Source organism: Diceros bicornis, chromosome 32, assembly GCF_020826845.1.
Source record: "Diceros bicornis minor isolate mBicDic1 chromosome 32, mDicBic1.mat.cur, whole genome shotgun sequence".
NCBI classification, from domain to species: domain Eukaryota; kingdom Metazoa; phylum Chordata; class Mammalia; order Perissodactyla; family Rhinocerotidae; genus Diceros; species Diceros bicornis.
In genome coordinates, this window is record NC_080771.1 from 35255751 (window position 1) to 35279456 (window position 23706).

Here is a 23706-nt window from a genome sequence, read left to right on the forward strand (position 1 = left end):
CATCGCCTCCACCTGGCGAAGCACAAAATTCTCAGCTGGACGGTCCAGGCCTTGCTTGACCGCCAACTCGCCTCTCAGCCACACTCCATCCCTATCAACCCGCCCTCCTCCCCCTTCCTGGTTTGGTTCATGTTTTGCTCATCCCAGAAATGCCTTCCCCACCCTCACTCCCAACTTCTGCAGGTCACAAATCCCACCCCAAATTGGCCGGTGACTGGCAGGAGGGAAGGGTGGAGAGCCAACCAACTCCTCTGACAAAGTGCGGGGGTTAACCGACGCGAACTCGGTGACGGTGGATGGAAGGAGCACCGAGAGCGAAGAGGCACGACTTAAAGGCACAAAAGGAACCCTCAGAGAACTGAAAACATCTCCTTGGGAAGCTGCTGGGGGTGGAGGGAGGGGTGGGTGATGCCCGCACAGTGCGCTGGCATCCTCAGCTGAACCAAGTGCTGATTTAAAATACACATGCTGCGCGACGATTACACAACAGGGTTAACTGGGAACTGTTTGGGTCGTGTTCTAAAACGTTCGCCTTGCACCTGGGAACCAGCCAATTTCTTCTAGGTGAACTTGTCACCATCTTGAAACACAGAGCGGGAAGGCAGAGGGTCATAGCGGTAGCTGCCAAGAAAAAACATAGCAGCAAAGCCTATTTTTTCAAGATTCTTTGGTAACTGCCAGCAGAAACAGTGAAAGGAGTTAGTGGTCTCTGAGTGGGGAGGGGGTGGCGAGAAGATGCTCTTCTCATTTTAAAGTTCTGCACTATCGGGATTTTTAGCCATGTAATGTGTGACGCTCACGCTTGTTAAAAATCAGTATAATTTCTTCTATATTTCAAGCTTCGAGCAATCCGTTGATATCTCCCCCATCTGGCCCGGCACACACAATCACAGAGCAAAGTAAAGACATTCTCCTTTTACGCTCTCTTGTACTGTGAACTTGAACAACATGTAGTTATTTGAAGCTGCACCTGATATTTAATAAATGTAAGATTGTTTAATAAGCTAATAACCAAAAAGGCGTTTGAAGAACTTTTTCCCCAAGGGGTTGCCAGATTAAATACAGGATCCCCAGTTAAATTGGATTTCAGATAAACAATGAATAGTTTTTTTTAGTATATACATCTGTCCTAGGCAGAATGCGGGCATCTGTATTTTTACTTGCTAAAGCTGGCAACCAGCAGGGTCAAGGAGAGAGAGGGATGCTTGCGGGTGAGGTTTTACTTTACCAAGATCTCAAGGCCCAGCTTGATTGCCAACTTCTGCAAGAAATGTTCTTGGCTCCTCTTCCTCCCCTTCCTGAATCTTGTGTTGCTCAGCTCTGCCCCTCCCTCCGTGCCTGGCCGCCCCACACAGGGACAGCACCTCGGAGGGTTGAGCTCGTGGCCCCTCTGGTTGGAATCCCAGGGCTGCAGCTTGCCAGTGGGTGCGTCTGGGCAAGTCACTAGAGCTCTCCATGCCTCGCTTCCTTCATCTGTAGGACGAGGATGACAGCACTGTTGGCATCTCCCTCTCAGTGCTGGTGAGGATTAGTGCTGAATGTGAGCACTGCCCCTGGAACCCGGTGAGGGCTCTCTGTGTGTTTGTTAAAATAAGTTTCAGCCTGTGAGCCCTTTCAAGAACAGCCTTGGGGCATTCGACGCTTCTTCCCCATCTCTTATGCAGCATCTGCCTAAAATAAGTGCCAGTAAATGTTTGAATTGAGTTCTGGGTCTGAACTGCTAAATGGGAGATGAGGCCTGTGGTCATGGCAGGAGGGAGGGGGTGTCTCTGAGGCTCCAAGGTGACATCTATTCATTCAGTTTATAATTCCAGAGCATGGAGTCTGTGCCGAGCAGAGCAATGGGGTATGGGGTGCAGTGGGGTGCACAGGGTAAACCAGGTCCCTGCTGCTACATCCTGGTATGGGGGACAAACAGACAGGATCCTATCAGACAGGGTAAAAATGAATCAGCGCGAGGAGTGGGGTGAGGGGATGAGGAGGGAGGAAGTAGGTGGGTAGTTGGGGGAGGCCTCAGAAGAGGTGGCCCTGCAGCAAGGAACTGAGGACGAGGGACCCGGGCAAAGGGCACAGCATGTGCAAAGGCCCTGCAGAGGGTCCACACTGGGCTGGCATTGGAAGTCCCCTGTGTGGACGCACATGTGCAAAGGCTGGGGCCAGCGGGAGAGTGTCCCGGGCTTGATGGAATTCCTAAAGGGTGAAGAGCATCCAGTGCCAGCGATGATCTGACTCCCCTCGGGGAGCCCCTCTGTGCTGCTGACTGCATTCAGTCCTTTAGAGGTCTCTCTGGGGCCTCCCTCAGTTATTACCACTCTGAGACCCAGCGGTCACTTTGAGGCACTGGCCAAAGCTGCCCCCAGCTTGTGATTCCAAGTCTGGCTTATTCCCTGGGGCTCAGAACACCCACCCCACAGGCTGCAAATTTGGTGAAAAACAAGTAGGCCCTTGACCTCTTTCTCCCTGCCCTCGTCCAACAATCCAAGCCCTGTCTGCAACTCCCCAGGAGCAGTCCTCTTTTTACAGGCTCCCATAATGAGCCCATTTGCCCCACAGACTTAATTACAGGAGTTCAAGTTGGTGATAGAAAAACCTAAAATTTCATAGACATTAATTCATGTGTTTAGAAGTCATGCCTTCATGCATACACTATTGACTGTGTATATATAGTTATGAAATTATATATATATATATACGTATGTTTCCATACAGACTATTTTTATTTACTAGAAGTTTCTATTTTAACTTTTTAAGTCTCCTCCGATTTCCAAGGCCCTAACCCAAAGAGGCAGCAAAGTAATGGGTTAGGAGATCCTGATTCCACCACTTGTAGCTGCAAGACTTGGGTTAGTGATTTAAGATCTCTAGACTTCAGTTTCCTCCCCTGTGAAATGGTGATATTGATGGTACCTACCCCAAAAGAGGATTAAATGAGATACCATGGGCAGAACATCTGGCAGAGTGCTTGGCACACAGCATGCACACATTACATTTTCCCTTATGTATTAGGGAGAAAAATCTTGGAAAAGTCATACATACATTCAACGAACACTTCTTGTGCACCTATCATGGGTCGAGGTATCATACGAGGTACTGGGCTGCTGAGACAAACAAGACAGGGTCACCAGCTGCCAAGAAAGGTAGGACATGTGTGGTGGACATGAGGCTGCTAAAAGAATGTCACTCGCCTGTCTGCCCGGGCACAGCAAAGACTGAAATTCCCGTCCCCTAGGGGCCCCTGTGACCAGCTCTGGCCAATGAGTTGTGAGTGGAAGTGACACATGTCAACTCCAGGCTGGATCATTTGATTCCCAGGGTAGGATCTCCCTCTCTTGCCCCTGCCAAGGTAACAGGAGTTATAGCCTTTGAAAACCCAGGCTCCTGATCGATGCTGACGAGCAGAGCCCCCGAGGAGCTGGGTTGGCTCAGGATCAAGTCATCGAGACTTGGGGTGTTTGTTACTCAGCATACACCAGCCTCAACTGATTGGTACACCATGTAAGCCAATCAATTACATAGCAGTGTGGAAAAGGGCAACTATATAGGACTTGGATGATATGGGCAGCATAGAGCAGTGTGTAATTAACTCTCTTTAGGGAGAAACATATGTATATCTTTAATATTCTGTTTCAAAAACATCTGTAGTGCTCTATTGCATTTCTTGGGTCTTTGTGTTAATTGTGGCAATGCTTGAATTATAAGACAGATAAGCTTCTTAGAGAATCAGCTTTTTTTTCTTTACCAATCACAAGTAAATGTGATAAACTCCATGACTGTTGAAGATTGTTTTTCAGAAACTTCCAGAACACAAGGAGAGGGGACACAGGGGCCAAGTTGGGCCTCCACTGGGGTTTGCAACTCCTTCCATGGAAAGATTTTTGCTTCTGTCACATACCTTTTTTAATTATCAGAGGAACAGTGGTGTTTTTACCCCAATTTTTTTAATTTTGAAAAATTTCAAACTTCCCAAAAAATTGCAAGAACAGTACACAATGAACACCACATACTGTAGGCCCAGCCATTGCTCTTATTTTACCACATTTTAGGCAACTTGCTCTCTCTCCGCTCTATCCTCCCTCCCCTACTTTGGCTGAATCTTTTGAAAGTTGCAGAGATGATGAATATCAGTGCTAAATATTTTGACGTGTACCTTCTAAAAACAAGGACATGCTTTAACTTGACCACATGTAATTGTTACACTCAAGAATGTTAACCCTCATACAAGATTATTATCTAATACTCCAGATTCAAATTTCCCCAGCTATTCTCAAACCTGTCCTTTATTAGTTTTTTTCCCCTCTATCCAGGATCAAGTATTGCACCTAGTTGTTCAGTTTCTTTAATCTTTTAACCAAGAATGGTCCTCACCCTCTGTTATTTTGTTGTTCACAGCACTGCCTTTTGTGGACGGTGCCCTATCGCTTTAACTCCCCGGAAACGTCATGCTCAGTAAAATGGGCTCAGACAGATTTCATCAGGGGCACACTCTTTGTCTTGGAAACAGATCATTTCTAGGAGGGGGATTACAATGGATTTTTAAGCAGCAGCACTGACTCTGTTTAACCCAAGGGTTCATCTGATTCCAAGTAGCTCTTGGAAGCCTGGGACTGCTCTTATACCTGGTCCCTTTCCCTAAAACCCAGGGCATCTCGTGAGCCCAGAAGGGAACTGTTTGAAGGATATTGGGGCGAATGTACTGAAAACGGTGAGAGAAGACACAAAACTCCTTTCACTTGTCCCCTCCGTGAGTTCTTCGTTGTGCCTCGGAAGCAGAAGCGGCTGCAGATGCATTTACAGGTCTCCCTCTTGTTAAAGCCAATGCAGTACACACACATCCAGTACAAACATTTTTCTGATGAGTTCCCTGAAACTCGCACCACACGTGGGGCAGAAAGACAGCTGCCATGGGAAGACACCGACGGACGAGCAAGTTGTTCAACAACTCTGGAAAAAAAATACCCAGACTTCTAGCCACCTAAGAGGCACAGATACTTCCTTAAAACCTCAGCGAATCTCCCTAGAGAGGATTTCTTGTTCCCAGAGCAGTTCCAAAGACAGTTCTGTTTTCCAACAGATCATGATCTTGACACATTGCAAAGCTACGGAAAGTGTTTTGTTTTTTCTTAACCGACGCGCCGCACACAGTCTATTACCTTCTCTCTCACAGACTTTGAAGGCTTTATTCCTGCCCCTGCAATGCTAAGGTGCAGCCACCAGGTGTCAGCACCTGCATTGCAACCACAACAGTCGTTGCTTGTTTTTTTTTCTTGTTTAAGAGTAGTTCCCCTGTTGGCCTGAAGGTGGCGCCAACACCACAGGTCCGCCGGAGCCGCCTCCAGGTGCAGGAGCCGGTGGCGCCCAGGCGAGAAGGCAATGCAGTGGAGGGAAAGTGGCTTGAATATCTTTTGCTTTATCATCGCTTATTATTCTAGTAACACACCAGGGCTCTCTGGGACCCGATTCCGCTTTCGGCTCACTGACAGCTAGGTCAGGAAAGGAAGAAATCAGCAAGATATTAGCAGCCCCCAATCCAAAATACCCTGGCAGGTTAAAGAAAAGATCGGAAATATAGTTTTTCCAAAGTCCAGGTGTGTGGAAGGTGTTGTTTTAATAACCTGGACAAACATCTCTCCCGCAGTCCTACTGAGCCGAGAAGAAACCTAATTCCAGGGCGAAGGAAAATGTCTCTCTCACCTTTTCTGTCTTGATTATAAGGATTTCTCCCTTCCCATCCCCACTTTTTTGGGGGGGAGGGTAATAATCTTGGCAACTCAACCTAGTTCTTTTGAGATGACATTGGTTTAAACCTGGACACCCTTGTAAATACAAACTCAGGCAGAAACTGTCATTTTGGAGTTTCTTTTCCTCAGTCCTTAGCTATGTTGAGTTTTGCCCTGTGCTGTTATAAAGCTTAAAAAAAAGAGAGAAAACCTAGTAAAAGCAGAGTAAATAATATTCCTCCAGGAAGCCTACAGACTGAGGAGTGTTTCTTGATCAATAGTTCGCATTTCCAGTAAAACTATGAGCAGAACTCAGGGTGCCTGTCACGTGCTCCAGGAGAGAGGGGCTTTTTGCCAGTTTTTTTTTTTAGATGGATGTGAAAATACTAGAGGTATTAAAAAATAATAAAGTCGTAGTGGGAGTTGGGTGATGGGAGAACGCTCAAACCATTCACCTGTGAGCTGAGGACTGGGTAGCAGTATTTTACTTCGTTGAGAAAAAAAAAAATCAAGTTGGAGAAAAAACTTATAGCCCTGTAAAAAATATAGTATTTCAGAAGTATAATATTTGAGGTAATAGGAACCCGTTTTGGACTTTCTCTTTGATTTTGAATTTGTCAGGAGATAATACCATTCATAGATAATGCACATAAATAATACTTTTTCTTTTGTTCTTTTATTGAAAATGAATGAGGTATCCCCAAGGCCATCCGTTCACCTCCCAAAAGTTAAGGATGGCGGGTAGATTCTCTCAAATCCTTTTCCTGAGACTCTAATAAGCTAATCTAATAAACTGGCAGCAGAGTTAGCAGGGCTAAGGAAACCTGAGCTACGAAAGTTTTACATGAAGTCTTCTTCCCTAGTCAGCTGGACGGACACCTTCCAAAGAGTTCTGACCAGCGTTTAGCCCTCCTTATGGGAGAATCCTGCCCCTTCAGGGGAAGGGACAAAGCAGGATCTGATTATTCGAGGTGTTGAAGGAATAAATACTCAGTCCACAGATAAACAAACTTTCCGAGATTCCTAGAGGGAAGGAGAAAGCCCTGAATGGCCAGGACCTCCCAGCCGCTCCGGGTCAATACCTCGAATAATACCACCTCTGGGAATGCCTTTAACCGTTTGCAATCGCTTACTCCGTCCTCCCCTGGCGCCCAGATCACCTTATCAAACACCAACTAAACAAAAAACACTGAGATATAGGAAGTCAACTTGGAGATTCCCAAGGGGCCTTTGCCGGGAGCGGGAGGTAGGGATGCGTCCCGGGTGGGTGTTGCAGCGGCGGGCTGGCAGTTAGGAGCCCGCGCTGGGGACGCGCGTCTTGGGTCGAAAACCCCGCGGAAAGCGGCTCGGGTTTCTCCTCGAGGGCCGAGGAGCCCAGATCCGCCCGGCCCGGTGGCTCGCTGCTGCATTGTTCCCGTCTTTTGGGAGCGCGGGAGTCGGCTGTCAAAGTGAATTTATCTCTGGGAAAAGCGAGAGACACTGAGAAGCTGGAGTCGGTGGGCTGCAGGCGTCTACGCGGGAGAGGAAATGAGCAGAGTTATTTCACTCTCTTCCCCAAACCCCACACAACTGTGCGCGACAACGTGGATGATTTGCCGAATCCAAGGCGAATTTAAAGGATTAGATTCTCAAGACTTGCTATTTTCCCCAGTCTGCCTTGCCCTGTAGACACCTCGGCCTGCATCCCCAGGTGGGGGTGAGGGGCCTTCAGATGCTATAATTTGCCTCTAATACCTTTATAGGTTATTCCTGACGGCCCTGAACCTGGAAACTTCTCTTGGTTATTAATTATTTGCTTAAATAATGACAAGATCCATGGGAGGCCCCTTCCATTCCTATCCAGCACGTTTGCTTTGAATCCATTACACCTGGGCCCAGATTATTAGGAAATCTAATTATTCGCCTCATCACTCATTAATAAGAAAAATAGTCCGAGGGTCTTTGCTACTTACATCGTCTTTGGGGAGATATTTGACTACATTAAGCAATTCGACTTTATATTTCAAACTAACTTTTTTCTGCAAAAAAGCTTCGGGTTTTTTCTTTTTGCTCTGGGCACGTGGGCCCATTAACCAAAATGTGATAATAAAATAAATTTTAATAAAATATAACTCTTTTAAAAAAATCTTTTCAAGTTAAGACTGATCTGCATTCAAGTCTGGTTCTGCACGGCTGGGTCTTAGAGCCGACGGATTCCGGCGCTCCTCGCCCTGATTGGCGCCAACTCCCCACAGCTGCCGGGTTATTGGTCCAAAGTTCCCGGAGGGGGCGTGGCCGGAGGAAAGTAAAAACTCGCTTTCAGCAAGACGACTTTTGAAACTTTTCCCAATCCCTAAAAGGGACTTTGCCTCTTTTTCCGGGCTCAGCAGGGCTGCCGCTCTGGACCCCGGCTCGCTGATCCTCAGGGCTGCCGATTTGCTGGGGGGCTTGGAGAGCCACCCTCCCGCCCCTGGCGCGGACCGAGAGAGCAGCCTCTGTCCACTACGCGCGTGGCGTCTCCGCTCCGTGCCCCGCCGCTCGCCTGAGCTGCCACCCGCCGGTCCCGAGAGCGAGCGAGCGAGCAAGCAGGGGCTGGCGCTGCGCTCGCCGGGGCGCGCCCTCCAGGATGCTGATCCACCCGGTCCGCTGAAAACCAGCGCGGCTTCTCCGCCCGAAGGCGGGCGCCCAGCGCCGGCGCCTCCTCCAGCTCGCCCCTGAAGCTTCCAGGCGCCCGGGGCTCCCCCCGCCGGCTCCCTTCCCCTGTCTCTTGCTCTCGCTCTCTCTCTAGCTCTCTCTCCCTCTCTGTCGCTCTCGCAGGGCCTTCTCCGCGGTCGGTGCGCGCAGGCAGTGGCGAGCCGTCTCGGACGCAGCATGCAGGCGCGCTACTCCGTGTCCGACCCCAACGCCCTGGGAGTGGTCCCCTACTTGAGCGAGCAGAATTACTACCGGGCGGCGGGCAGCTACGGCGGCATGGCCAGCCCTATGGGCGTCTACTCGGGCCACCCGGAGCAGTACGGCGCGGGCATGGGCCGCTCCTACGCGCCCTACCACCACCACCAGCCCGCGGCGCCCAAGGACCTCGTCAAGCCGCCCTACAGCTACATCGCGCTCATCACCATGGCCATCCAGCACGCGCCCGAAAAGAAGATCACCCTCAACGGCATCTACCAGTTCATCATGGACCGCTTCCCCTTCTACCGGGAGAACAAGCAGGGCTGGCAGAACAGCATCCGCCACAACCTCTCGCTCAACGAGTGCTTCGTCAAGGTGCCCCGCGACGACAAGAAACCGGGCAAGGGCAGCTACTGGACCCTGGACCCCGACTCCTACAATATGTTCGAGAACGGCAGCTTCCTGCGGCGCCGGCGACGCTTCAAGAAGAAGGACGTGCCCAAGGAGAAGGAGGAGCGGGCCCACCTCAAGGAGCCGCCCCCCGCAGCGTCCAAGGGCACCCCGGCCGGGCCCCCCCTAGCGGACGCCCCCAAGGAGGCCGAGAAGAAGGTGGTGATCAAGAGCGAGGCGGCGTCGCCGGCGCTGCCGGTCATCACCAAGGTGGAGACGCTGAGCCCCGAGAGCGCGCTGCAGGGCAGCCCGCGCAGCGCGACCTCCACGCCCGCCGGCTCCCCAGACGGCTCGCTGCCGGAGCACCACGCCGGCGCCCCCAACGGGCTGCCTGGCTTCAGCGTGGAGAACATCATGACGCTGCGAACGTCGCCGCCCGGCGGCGAGCTGAGCCCTGCGGCCGGACGCGCGGGCCTGGTGGTGCCACCGCTGGCGCTGCCCTACGCCGCCGCGCCGCCCGCCGCCTACGGCCAGCCGTGCGCGCAGGGCCTGGAGGCCGGGGGCGCCGGGGGCTACCAGTGCAGCATGCGCGCCATGAGCCTGTACACCGGGGCCGAGCGGCCGGCGCACATGTGCGTCCCGCCCGCGCTGGACGAGGCCCTCTCGGACCACCCGAGCGGCCCCACGTCGCCCCTGAGCGCCCTCAACCTCGCCGCCGGCCAGGAGGGCGCGCTCGCCGCTGCCGGCCACCACCACCAGCATCACGGCCACCACCACCCGCAGGCGCCGCCGCCCCCGCCGGCTCCCCAGCCCCAGCCGGCGCCGCAGCCCGGGGCCGCCGCGGCCCAGGCGGCCTCTTGGTATCTCAACCACAGCGGGGACCTGAACCACCTACCCGGCCACACTTTCGCGGCCCAGCAGCAGACTTTCCCCAACGTCCGGGAGATGTTCAACTCCCACCGGCTGGGGATTGAGAACTCGGCCCTCGGGGAACCCCAGGTGAGCAGCAACGCGAGCTGTCAGCTGCCCTATAGATCCACGCCGTCTCTCTACCGCCACGCAGCCCCCTATTCCTATGACTGCACGAAATACTGACCTGGCCCGGCCCTCCCCTGCCCCGGCCCGCTCCGGCTTCGCCTCCCAGGCCCGACTCGCTCAGACAGTTCAGGCTGCAGAGACGCAGGAAGAACCAAAACTTGTCCGCCAGCTTCTTCTCGGACCGGGAGCAGAGCGCGCGCGCCGGCCTCGGCCCTCTGCGAAGCTGCAGGTAACTGTAATTCGCCGCCCGGTTTCCGAGATTCCAAGAAGCCCCTGTAAAGGGACGCGGCCCAACGAAATGAATCTTGATTTTTAAAATCCCTCTCCCCTACCAGGATGGCTGTGCTCACCGCTCCACTCGGGGTTTCAAAAATAAGTTATGGACCAAATCCCATAGCCACCCAGTAATGCCTCTCTGTAGAGACCCCCATAGGTTTATGGGGGGTCTCTATAGATTATATATGTGCTGTGTGTAATTTTGAATTTCTCTAACCGTGCTGTATAAATGTGTGGATTTGTAATCAGGCTATTTTTTGTTGTTGTTCAGAGCCATTAATATAATATTTAAAGTTGAGTTCACTGGATAATTTTTCATCTTGCCCAACCATTTCTAACTGCCAAATCGAAAATTCAAGAAACCTATGTGGGATATTTTTCCCCCTGTACAATTATGAGATGTGATTCTTTTCCCAGGTCTAGGTCTTTTACCAAACAGGAAAATAATTTATTTTTTGTTGTTGTTGGCGGATAAAGTCAAGTATCTGATACTTTTTATTTGCAAAGTGTGATGGTTGTGTATAGTAGATGCCTCCCTGAGCATTCCTAAAAGAAAAAAAAAACCTTAAAAAAATTTAACTTCACCTGTGTTTGTCTTATGTGGTCTTAATTGTTGTACTTACCTTAAAATAAACCCATGTTGTTTTTCTGCCCAAAGTCCGAACAGTGTATTTGTGTTCTCGAATTTTTTAAAAACAAGGTGTGTTTGCAAATCCACCTGTTTTGATAATTTTTGTTATGCGGGTGGGTAAACGTGTAGACATATACAGATGATCACAGAGGAATGGGGGCACCAACCTATTGTCTTGTTAGTGACAGAAAACGCTTTTGATTAATTCAAAATCCCACCGAGGCAATCGGGGCACAGTTCTGGCTGGATGCAGCTGCCTGAAGGACGGCGTGCTGTAATGTCATTTGCTGTAATGCATTTCGCTAAATGCAGAAAAACATGCCAATTGTCAAAACAAACCGTGCCATTCCATCTCAATGTCCAGCCATCCCCAATTTAGGAGTCGAAGCAGGGGTAGGATAAACATTTTCCATCAGCTAACTACAAACCAGGGGTGTGCTGTCCCTGGATTTCCTAAAATGCGGACTTCCTTACCCACTCTGATGGTTTTTCAGAAAAGAATTTGAACTGAACCAGTGAAGGTCCAAAGGGGATCCATTATGTAGCATTTAACGAACATCCCCGGTGATGGCTGGATCAGAGCTGGATTTCAGACCTCTTTACTTCTTGATTTGATTTCTAAATCTTTACCCTACTGCAGTGAAAAATTTTAAAGCCTCATTGCCCTTAAAAAATAATTTACAATGCTTTTAGAGTTCTAAATATATCAACTTTTCCAGGACTTGAAATAGTACGGAGATGATTTTTCTTTTCAATTTTGATAGCTCGTCTTTTTAAAATTTTTAATAGCAATGCAGCCTTTGTGAGACATGGCTGAGGGGAAATGGCTTTATTATCTGTTTCACTGGCCGAAATCCACAACTCCCCTGTTGGTCTCTGCGTGTGAATTTTGGGGCCAGAGCTCCAGATTGGGAACTAGTTTCCCACCCCAGCAGGTGAGCTGTACTTTGCCAAGGGTGAAGTTTCTTGGGAACCTAACATTTCAGGCCATGACGATTTTCCACAAGGTGATTTTACTTGATGCGGTGGTGTTAATGTGACCTGGGTGTTGTGGTGGTGTTTTCAACATGTCATTTTGTCTCTATGTTATGCTGAAATAGAATTTGGGGAAGTTTGAGCATAATAATTTTGCCCATATGCGCAGCTCAGATTTTTCCAGTCTGCGGCACCAGAGGTGGCAAGTGGTTGACACTATGAGGCTGCATTTTATTCCTTTTCATAACGTGTAGGAGCCGGGAGCCCTGGTGGTTGGTGCTGACTTGAAGCAGGCCCCCAGGCCACTGTGCTTTGGTTGAGTGAGCTGGCCAGCCAGTTACAGTGGGAGGTGGGGGGTAGAGAGTCCCCCTCTCTGAGCTGCAGAATGAAAGGGGCCGGCACTCCTTGCCCAGTTCTGGTAATCCTTTTCATTTTGCCCTGTTCTTTTTATGCTGTTTGGGCTGCAGGAGAAGAGGAGAGTATTCTAGCAGGCTTTCTCCTTCCTCAGATGTTTCGAAGAGTCCTCCCTGAAAACTTGCCCTCATCTTAAGATTTGGAACTCAGAGGAGGTCTGAGAGACACATGGAAAACAAAGGAGAGAAAAATGGGATGCAGTGGGGTGAGACACCCTGCCGTGCTGCTCAAGCCACGCTGGGATCTTCCACGTTTGGGAAGGCCTCTTAAAGAAGTTCCCGCTGTGCCGTGGGCCGCTCACCCATGTGGGTAGCTCGAGAAGGGCCCCTCACCTCATGGAGGCCATGAGGGCAACGGGGGGGGGGGGTGTATTTGGGGCTTTATCCGGGCCTCTGGAGGCGGCAGAGTGGAGGGGTGTGTCAGGCCAGGGCTCTTTGGGAGGCCTCCGGGACCCCAGAAGGGTTCCTCAGTCTGAGGCCCCGGAGGTCGGGGTCTGTGTGGGTAAGTGCTAGAAGGCCAGCCACTGTGCTGGGCGCTGCACTCGAGCTCACTCAGCCCTGGCTTTCGACGCAGACCTCAGACTTAGGGGCTTAGCGTCCTCGGGGGCATCTGTTGCTCCCTGAGGAGTGGGAAGGCCCCGCGGTGTGACGCTGAGCAGCGCGGGCCTGACCGCCCTCCGGGCTGCCTTGCGCGTCTTCGCTGCCACCCTGCGTGTCTGCCGCCCTGCGCGCAAAGACTGCTCACGAGGGGCACAGGCTGTCCTTGCTCCACAGATCCACTCACCGCCCCTTCCTTTGGCCGCTCAGTCCTCCGGAGGCCTAAGGCCTTTCAGGAAAAGGGGAAAGGAGGTCGGAGATGGAAGGGCTGGAATGCCTGTCGCAGGCTGCTGGGACTCCTGGCTGGGGTGGCTGTGCAGTCCACGGAATGGCAGTTTGCATTAAGCCGTGGTCTATAACCCATGTTCCTTCCTGACCCAGTAAGATACAGTTCGGCAGGTCTCAAAGACACTGCAAATAAAATGGAAGCAACACAAACACCACGGCATAGATGTTTCCCATACAGTTAACCCTATGTCCCCAAGAGGCCTTGGCTGGGTGGACTGTGCCTCTAACCAAGGTCCAGTTTTGACAGATATGGGCCTGCTGGAGAGACCCCGTGGCCTCTGAGCATCCTGCACATTCACAGTCATGGAGAGGCTGCAGCTGGGGTAGCCTTTGCTTCTCCTGAGACTCAGGAGAAATGCCCCAGGCTCCCCACTCTCAGGAAGAGGGACTGCCAGTATGCGGCCCAGCCTGGGCCTCTCTCCCAATACCCGACTTGGGTCTGTGGCCAGGTGGTTCTCTCTCTCGGCCCTGGTTCAAGTGGCCTGTCCCTGGGGATGCCAAAATCGGTGGTGACTTGCATCCTCAAATTGCTGGAACACTGGGCTAGGAATTAGAAGATGACACCTTGCTGGGAGAACAAACCACTGCCCTCCCTTGCCTCAGTCTTCTCATCTGTAAGATGACCAGGTGAGTGCGAGGGCATTTTGGGCAGCCCAGCACTTTCCTTCCCAGCATAGCCGGGGCTCCTGCAGCGGGCCCTCACTTACCCCACTCCCCTTCCCCGCCAGCAAGAAACGGAGATCAGAAGTGAAAGGGGGAAGAAACGCAGGTCCTGGGAACCTCAGCATTTGGCTCATAAATCTTTCCGGATCCATCTCCTCCCCTTTACCACAAGACTGCCTGGGGCTCACCTCTGGGCCCGGGGTGGGGGACATGTGGGCTGCACTCAAAGCACAGAGAGCAGCTCCCAGGCCCCCTGAAAATGGGCCCTGGTGCCTGAGCGCCTGCCTGCTGGCTCCCCATCCCCATCCCAAATCCAAAAAACTGGATGGCGTGTCCGGCAAGTTTGGTCCAATGGGAATCTATTGATAGCCAGACACCCGAGGTGGGTGGAGAGAGGGACACTGAGAAAAGACACCCATGGATTAATGGGCAGGACCACGTTTCTGGAGAAGGCGTGCCCAGGGTCGTGGAGCCCGTGCTGGGTGCCTCAGGGAATGCGCGCCTGCTGTCGTCCCAGACCGCACATTCCTGACTCTTGGGTGCGGTGGAAGTGGACGAGTAGAGATCTGAGGTTTGATGCCTTAGGTGCAGCCAGGCCAGGGATGGCTGGGGGGCTCTCCCCAGGTGGGCGAGACACACTGGGTCAGAGCCACCAGAGCGTGCTTTCTGGCACCACGTACGGGAAATGCTTTCCCAAACTTCGAGAAGCATTCCCCGCCTGCCTCTTTCTTGCATGGCCTCCGCTCGCCAAGGCGTTTGAAATGTTTGCTTTTTGACATAGGCATGTAAGGAAGGGGGTGGAATGTTTCAGGGAGTTTGGAAGGCTAGGCGGCCGCAGTCAGGGACAGCCGCTGCGCCTGGGAAGACGCCACCGCCTGGCTTTGTGCAAGTCTTTCCCTTGGTTTTGCAAATTCCTGCTCTATGGCAAAAGCAGAAAGACATAGCTTGTGTAGAGTTTGATTCTTGAATGTGTCTCTCTAGCTATGGTTTCTCCAGTGTCAGACTTGTGGGGACTTTATCCTGGGCCTGTGAGTGTGTGAAAAGCTGAAATGGAGGGAATGGGGGTTGACAGATCCATGAGCTAGCTGGCATCGCAGGTCCCTTAAAGGAATGGCGCTGGGGAGCATTGGGGTGGCGTCGCCATCTCCCGGGCCTGGGGTGCAGCTTTGTGCTCAGTCTATATGCCCACCCAGGCTGGGAGGTCACAGAGGCCCCTCTGACCCCTGGCTCAGTGGCCTTGGCCCTGGGCCTTCCCTTTGTCCAGCAGCCCCTGGGGGCTCTCTCTCTGCCTCAGAGATATTTTTACAGGCAGGACCCCCCCACAGAGCCTTTCTCTACAAGCCGAATCCTCATGTGCCAACTCAGGCCCTACACAGAGGCCAACTGAGGCTTCATGTGACCTCGGGCATGCTCTCTCAAGCTCTCTGGGTGCATTTCTCAATTGAAGATGATGGGATCGTTGAACAGCGTTATTGTGAGGATTAATGAACCCAGCACACATTGGGAAAGTGCTTCGATCGCGCTCAGTCCATAGTAAGCACTCACGGTTAGTTGTTAGGATTTACCTGGATAACAGAAGAGACAGGATTCTTTGATCTCAATGAACTGCATGTATCAGGCTAAATGCTGATGTGCTTGGGCAGGGCAGCGTCTGTGCCCTAACTGCCCCTGTTTAGACCCTTGAAATCATTTCTTTGAACAAGGAGAGCTCTAAAGAAATCAGTAATTTGGGAAATTCTCCCTGCTCTCTGGGCCTCACTCAGCATCAGCTGACCGGTCCACTCTTACCTTCAGGGCTCGCTTCCCCCAGGAGAAGCCGCAGAAGACCCTGCTCCCCAACCTTTCAAAGTGAGAGAGGAGGGGAGCAGGGGAGAGTCTTCTGGGTTTTGGTAGGATATTGGTGAGGACTCTGATTTCCTACATATAATGCCCCAAATGTCCCAGCTCTGGAAGTGCCACACACCTCTCCTCTCTGGAGGGCCCCCTTTCCATTTGTTTTCTCCTGACACATTGCTTGGAGCCTCTGCTGACACTAGAGTTGTCAGACCTCAGAGAAGCCACTTTCTGAGGGAAGCTTGCGGCTTCCAATCCCTGTTCTGCTCTTTACTACCTCCATTGTCTTGGGGTGTTCTGTGCCCTGACTCAGTTTCATCATCTGTAAAATGGGCAGATCCATCACCCCTGTCTTTCACAGATGCTATGAGGGTTCTCGAGAGAACTTTCACAGGGCCCTTAGCATCCACACACAGTAGTTGTGATCATAGGATTGTTTCCTGTCCTTGCAACACTTCCTCATAGGAGACCCAAGGCAAGCAAACTTCTTGGCCTCAGTTTCCTGGTCTGCAAAATGGGAATGATAAAGATTTCTGTTTCTAGGATGGCTGTGAGGATGGAGTGACTTAATACAAGGAAAGCATGGAGAATGGTGCCAGCACATATTAGCATACAAGACATTTTAATTCTTAACATTATCCTTGTTATTATCATCATCTCCAACGTTTTCAGGTTGGCAGTAGGGTGCCCTGGCTGAGTAAGTCCTGCATCCTTCTGCCCTCACTCTTCTCAAACATATTGCACACATGGTGGAATCATTCATTCATATACATATATACATATATATATAATTCATTAACTGTCTTCACATTTAGAAAAGTAATGTAGATATTTGGAAAGATGACACAGATCATTGTTAACTTGAGTGTCTGCTTTTATATTTACGGGGGGGGGGGCCTGGGGAAGGGTAGATGCCCCTGGTGTGTGGGGGGGAGTGGGAGGGGCTCCTGTCTCACCCCCGCAGTCTTTTTTTCTGATGCCTCTTTGGTGCCAGGGCCTGGTGTCTGGCCTCTGCCCAGCCTGCCCAAGGAGCACGCTTTCCGGGGGGGGGGGTCGGGGGAGTAGGAGGGAATGGTACTCTCTGCCTTCATCCCACGGCGAACCTGATTTCTGCTCCAGCCCCAGATTTGGAACCGCCAGGGTCCTTCGCGGAGCATCAGGGCAGGCGGGAGATCTCAGGTCTTTCCTGCAGACTGGGAGATGCGCTGGCCCTGACTTCGGAGATGAACGAGCTTTTCTGGCATCTAAACGCTTAAGAGCCTGCAGGATACTTTCAGGGTCCCCGTTTGGCTCTCTGGGACGCACTCTGCCCGAGCTGTCTCCCAGGCTCGGCTGCTCCCCGACCCGGCCTCTGCTCCTTGCTCACCCGACAGAGCTTCCGCACGAGGGCGCATCCGCTCTCGGACGCTAGGGGTTTGTGCCCTGCGCTCCCCGGAAATACACCCCAGCGCCCAGGGTTCCATCCTACCGTGGCCTCTCCTAGGCTCAAGTTACAGACGCTTCACCTGGGAGCCCAGGATGCGTACCCCACCTGAGCCGGGTTGGGGCTCCATTCCGGAGTTCTATGGCTGGAACCTCCCGGAGACTTTGCAAACTTCTGCAAACGCGCGGGACTGGATGCGCCTCTCCAGACCGCGACCAGAACTTGGGTGTTTTTTTTTCTTTACTATCAGTGCCCCGCCCACCAGCCGCGCGTGTCTCCGCCTGCGTCCGGCCCATGCCCAAATTGGGCGGTGTTTATTATTGTGAGAATTCAAGCTCGGATTTGCTTTAGAGTTTAGAAGAAGCGCTGCAGCGGCGCGCCTTCTGGAGAGGCAGGGATGTGCGTGCTGGACTGCGGGTGCCCGGGAAGCTCCAGGAAGGGCTCCGAGTGCGGAGGTGGGGGAGTGCGTAGTGATACCCGTTTGTCTCTTGCTCTGGGTCTGTTAGAGCGGGCGTCGAGGCTGGAGACCGAACTGGATCCAAACTTGAGCTTGCTGGGGGCGTGCGGGTCTGGAGAGGTTGGGTGACCCCAGGGACTGTGGGACCCGCGGGTTGCAAGAGCGCAGGCATTGAGGTTCGTTTTTCACCCCAGGGTTGGCACGGGTGCTCTACTGAGAGGCAGAGAGCCAGAAAGAAGACCGGGCCCCGCCCCCTGCTGGCTGGAGGGCCATCCCCAAGACCTAGGCCGGGGCCAGGCTGGGCCGGACGCTTGGCCTGAGCTAGAAATACAGCGCCGTGGAGGGAGGGAGGCCTGGTGATGTCCCGGGGCCTGGCCTGGCGCTCCCTCAAGCCGTGCCTGCACCCACACCGGTTTTGTGACCCTGGTTGGGACTTCCTTTTCGGTATTTCAAACGTACCCCCTCCCCTGCGGTCTACCAGGAACCACGGAACACATGAGTTACTTTCTGGATCCCCCATTTTGGAGTGGGATTCTCCCCGCTTTCCGTGTTCAGAGGTGACCTGAGCGCTAGCAACTGGTCCCCAGGATAGTGTCCTCTCTCTGTGACAGCAGCAGCGGCAGACCGCCTCCCCATTAACGCGCGTTTAGCAGCTCGATGGCCTTCCCGGCGGGGGCGCGGCTGGTGCGCAGCTTCTACGCCCACCTGCCGTCCTCACCTCTCCCTCTTTTCCTTGGCATCGCGGCCCGATTTACTCAATGAGATGCTAATTCAGTTATCCCGAGTGTTTTTTTTTTTTCTTTTAAAAGTATTCAGCAGAGATCATAAACAGGAACTAGTCACGCTAATGCTCCCCCAACGCGGTGGAGCAGGAGGAGGGACACTTCCTTCTGAATCGGCATCATTCAGGGCTTTTGATTCAAACTGTGACGTCGCTAAATGTAAAATGAGAGGGGGGTGGAGTGGGGTAGGGGGTGCTTACACCCAGGGTGAGTGGGTGGGTGGGTGGGTGGGGGGAGAGCACCAGGCTTCCCAAATGCTTAATGTAATCACGGGCCAGCTGCGTGCACTTGTAAAGTTGTTATAACCCCCCTCCTTGGTATAAACAGGAAAGCGCAGAATATAAAGCAAGAGACCCGCATTCACAAATACCAGCTCTCCCGAGCCAGCTGCCAAATTCCCCTTTTATGGTGTTCCTTGCTTTCAACCTCAGCCCCATCAGAGAGACCTTAGTTTCTCCCCCTGAACTCTCCAAATGGGTTTACTTGAAACTTCCCTCCACCGAGCTGTGGACCAGGTACCCCATGCCCTCTGCAGCTCCCCAGCCCCCTATGCATTGGTCTCAGGAGAAGCTGGGTTTCTGGAGTCCTCTTCCCCAGATCCCTGGGGAGCCCTGGAGGTCCAGGCTTGCCCCCTATGGGATACTAGGCCTCTAGGAAGCGCCCTGACTCCTGCAGGGCATGTCGAGGATCTCTCCAAGGAGAGCTGCATCCTCTTCTCATCAGACTCCCAAATCTCTTAGAGAGACACACCTCTCCTTCCTAAAATATCTAGAAGCTTTCCAAGACCTCCGAAGGCATTTTACAAGAGTATGCTATCTCTACATCTCCTATTAAGCCTGGGAGAAGAGAAGACCTTTTGTGGGAGGTCCCTGGAGTAGGGGCTCCCCGAGGCAAGCGGTAAAACTCGCCCCTGCGCCCCCCCCCCATCTCCACTTCTCCTTCCTGGCCGGGCAGATCCTGCTCGGAGCCATCGTGGTCCACATCCTGCCTCACCGACTGTGTGTGCTTACAGCGTCAAGGGGTGGACGTGATATTTCAAACATCAGATCAGTGCGTTTATATATTGGGTGCCCGGAAATTTTTCCAAATAAACACAGCTTGATTCAACTTGGGTGGGCGGACTTATCAACAGACTAATTCTATAAACAAATGAAGGAATAGCCCCGAAACCGATTGGCTGGTATCAAAAAGACACGTGGAGGGAAAAGCTTGGAGTTTTTCAGCAATGAAATTTTAATTAATGTGGGTGGGCTGAGAACACAACGACTGTTTATCATAGACAATTTATTTTCCAGCGCTAAGTCAACATATAATAGCAAACTTACAACAATTATTTAACATTTTTAAAGCCATGAAGAAGGGACAGAGCGCGGAGCGGCGGGGGAGAGCGGCAGAGCGGGAGGCAGACACACGGCGGGCTCCCCGGGAGGGCCCTTGCGGCGCGGGGCGCAGTCCCTAAGTCGCCCGGGTCGCCTGCGTCGCGGGGAGCGCAGCGCCGGCTCCCGCCCGCCCGCCATGAGCCACCTCTTCAGTCCCCAGCTGCCTACTCTGGCCGCCTCGCCCATGCTGTATCTGTACGGTCCCGAGAGACCCGGGCTGCCTCTGGCCTTCGCCCCCGCGGCCGCCCTGGCCGCCTCGGGCCGGGCGGAGCCCCCCCAGAAGCCGCCCTACAGCTACATCGCGCTCATAGCCATGGCGATCCAGGACGCTCCGGAGCAGAGGGTCACGCTCAACGGCATCTACCAGTTCATCATGGACCGCTTCCCCTTCTATCACGACAACCGGCAGGGCTGGCAGAACAGCATCCGCCACAACCTCTCGCTCAACGACTGCTTCGTCAAGGTGCCCCGCGAGAAAGGGAGGCCAGGCAAGGGCAGCTACTGGACGCTGGACCCTCGCTGCCTGGATATGTTCGAGAACGGCAACTACCGGCGCCGAAAGAGGAAGCCCAAGCCGGGCCCCGGGGCCCTGGAGGCCAAGCGGTCCCGCGTTGAGACGCAGGAGCGCGGCGCAGAGGCGCAGCCCGAGGTGGGGAACGGGGCAGGGCGCCCCGGCCCCCCGGACCCCCGCCACGAGGGAGAGCCCGTGCGCCCCTCGCCCCTCAGGGAAGGCTCCTCTCCACCGGCGCCCCTCCACTGGCCCGGGCCGGCGTCCCCAGAGGAGGACGCGGGCGACGCTGTCCAGGGCGCAGCAGCCGTGGCCGTCGGCCAGACAGCGCGCACGGTGAACGGCCCGGGGTCCCCTCCGCACCCCGTCTCCCGCCGCTCTCCGAGTTGCTCCGACAAGTCCAAGAGCTTCAGCATAGACAGCATCCTGGCGAGACGGCAGGGCCAGAAGTCGGCTGGAAGGGGCGAGCTCCCGAGTGGCGCCAAGCAGGAGCCCGGCGGCTGTCTGGGCGCCTCGCTTCTGGCCGCCTCCTCCAGTCTTCATCCGCCTTTCAATGCTTCCCTGATGCTCGACCCGCACGTCCAGGGCGGCTTTTACCAGCTCGGGATCCCTTTCCTCTCCTATTTCCCTCTGCAGCTCCCCGACACAGCGCTTCACTTCCAGTAAAGCCAACAGTGGCGCAGGTCTTTCCCCTGTGCTGGTCTGAGCTTGTGAGTGACCACGGTTCCCACCGCTGGGGGAAGGAGTCATGTTTTTAAAAAATGATCTTTTCCTCTGCCGATGTGTGGATCCTGGGAAGAGTTACCAACTTCTGCGCGCAGGTGGGCACACTCGCTCGCCTGCCTCCTGGGAGGCAGACCTTCCCAGAACCAGGAGCGGCTTTAGAGATTTAAAAGACCATGCAAGCGCTGGGACTTGGGCAACTCAGACCTCCTAGAGTGCGAGCAGGAGAATTCCTTGATCTTAGGTCAGTCTTATGGCGTGGTCTTCAGCTACCCACCACAGGTCCTGCATGTCCGTGTCTGGGGCACTCGAAGGCCCAGACAGGCCCGGGGCAGGACAGTCGGACGCAGTGTGGTCTTTTCTGTCTGAGAGCCAGTGTCTGACTGTCGCCTGCCTGGTTGTGGTTGTGGCCCAGGCCTTGGCTTTGAGCCCATTGGGGTGATGGGTATGCACAGCTGGGTTTGTCCCTGAAGTCCACCTGTGGGCACGCCAGGGGTGACCCCTGTTTTTCAGGTTTTTTAGCAGATCTAGGGCCTGGTGAGGATTTACGACCATTGTCCAGTGGAAGCTGAGAAACCACACTTTTATTTTAATTAGAGAATTTTTCTCTTTTTCTCTTTCTAGACAGTAAAAGGAACATGCTATATTCTTTGGCTAAATACTTGACTCTTTTTACTATAACAATTGCCCTGTGAAAACGCCTATATTAATAACTTCTATTAAGGAAGTGCACTCTATATAATATAGCATTTTGTTGTGTTATGATAGTTCCTTAGCCAGTACACACGTTCTCCAACGCATGTTACCAACAATAGCAGTGTTCCTGTCTTTTTGCTTTTGTTTTTAAGGGATCAAAAGATTTCAGGGGACATCGGAAGTGTGTGAGAGGGAGGGAAGATGTCTCAGACAATGTATGATTTTCAATTTCCATGTTTTTTCGAGATCTAGATTTGATTGTTGCTACGTTTTCCAGAGTTGTGTAGTGAAGGACTACTTTTAATTGAAAAAGTTGGGTGAAACAGACACAGGAAAAGCAGTTAGAGGGAGAGATGGGTTAGTGCTGGCAAGAGGAAGGGCATCAGCTGGTGCCTGCTGGAGGCCGCTCTCCGGACCTCAGAGAGCATGAAGCTTGATGAGAGCGTTCTTTCAGACATTCCCAACCAACTGCATCCCGGCCTGCCTGCCACTGGGCTCCTCTCTCCAAGCCCCACCAGCGCCTGCAGCCACATCATCACCTTGGGGAGGTGACTGGGTGTGTGGGGGAGGAGCGGGCAGGAGGGCGGCAGTCTGCAACCAAGATCTGGTTAAGAAAATAGAGATTTTCACAGCCTAGTTCAGCTTGGACCTTTTGGGAAATGCATCTAACCTCTTATGGTATCTCTTTGGGTTGCCTTGGGGGTTCTGACCTTTATTTCCTGAACCTCCACGTTACTTTAATTTTATCTGCTGTGGGAAAGGCACAATGAGTCATGAAGTCTTGGAGGTGGGCTGAGATAAGTCTTCAAAATAACTTCTTAAATAGTTTCCAGGACTTATAAGAATGAACACCAACTTTACATCCAGAGAGCCTGTTAATAAGTTGGAAAAGACATTTCAGACAAGCATAATAATTTAATAATTAGTAAGCACAGAGTTGACTTTCTGAGCATTCCTTCTTAAAGCCATGTGCCACTGACCCGTACACGTCTCCCTGACCACATTCTACCCAGGCTGGTGGGAATGCTTGGTGAGCTGCAGAGTGTCCTCGATTTTAAGAACTTTGAAGAGATCCCATTGTTGAGGTCCAGGCTCACTGTGATTAACTTAAAATGTGGTGGAAGTGCAGTCTTTGGACATTTTGTTACCCCAAAGTCTCAGCCTCTGTGAATAAAGTTGTTTTTTCATTAACCTTTCAGTGACTGGTTCGACGGGTTACTGGGGGAATAAACAACCAGTGTTATAGGAAAGAGGGGACAGGCTATATTTGGGATGCTGTCAGCATCTCAAGGGGCTCTGTCTTCCAAGGGTAGGTGCGCACACGGTCTGTAGGGGCAAGAGCAGACAAGCCCAGGACCCGTGGATGTAGCTGGGATGTCAGCAAGTAAGATGAAAATTCCCCTGTATAGGATATGTTTTTAATTTTTCCTTTTTGTGTTTGACTTGCTATCTTGTGTGCTTTGTTAATTTATTATGGCTATTTTCTGGAGAAGCCAATAATATAATGCTGCCTTTTTTTTTTTAATACTGCCTTTTTAAAAGCATAGTATTTTAGAGTTACAATTCCAAAAAGTATAGTATAAACGTTATTTTTTATGGCACAGAAAAAAAGCAGGAGTATGTATCTATTTGGTAAGGGTGTTTATACACACATAAGGATAAATTCTCTCTGATCCCCATGTTCATCTGGTTTAGGAAAGCTAAGAGAAATGGACAGTGGGGTCATTTTCTAGGAATCTATACAATTCTATGTATCTTCCTTCCTACTGAAGAGAAAGTGGGGTTTTGAGTCTTAGTAATCCAAATAGCTGTTCTAATTTTCCATATTTAACCGTGGGCTCCAAATTATGGATCAATGAGACCAAGAAATGGTTTCTACTCTTAATTAAAACAAAATCTCAGCTATATTTGGGGTGAACCAGAAGCAGCTGTATTTTTCTACTCTTAGGCACTCCGAAGGTATGCCTCTGTGCTCTCATCTAAACAAAAGAACAGATTCTGTTTTCTGTAAGTGATCTTGGTTCAAGCCCTGATAACACACACACA

General features: G+C 52.2%; 2 protein-coding genes across 2 annotated transcripts; both read left to right on the plus strand.

The window, feature by feature from the left end:
- The first annotated feature begins 8567 nt into the window (after window positions 1-8567).
- Window positions 8568-10073, plus strand: FOXC2 (forkhead box C2). The gene has a single exon (XM_058528642.1). It carries the CDS (start codon window positions 8568-8570, stop codon window positions 10071-10073), a length of 1506 nt encoding a protein of 501 aa, XP_058384625.1.
- Window positions 10074-19869: 9796 nt separating this feature from the next.
- FOXL1 (forkhead box L1) lies at window positions 19870-22790 on the plus strand. Its single transcript, XM_058528643.1, has one exon. It carries the CDS (start codon window positions 19870-19872, stop codon window positions 20905-20907), a length of 1038 nt encoding a protein of 345 aa, XP_058384626.1. The 3' UTR covers window positions 20908-22790.
- The last annotated feature ends 916 nt before the right edge of the window (window positions 22791-23706 follow it).

What these genes read in the sequence shown, in the direction of transcription:
- FOXC2 (XM_058528642.1), top strand. Translation starts at nt 8,568, where the DNA reads ATGCAGGCGCGCTACTCCGTGTCCGACCCCAACGCCCTGGGAGTGGTC.
- FOXL1 (XM_058528643.1), top strand. Translation starts at nt 19,870, where the DNA reads ATGAGCCACCTCTTCAGTCCCCAGCTGCCTACTCTGGCCGCCTCGCCC.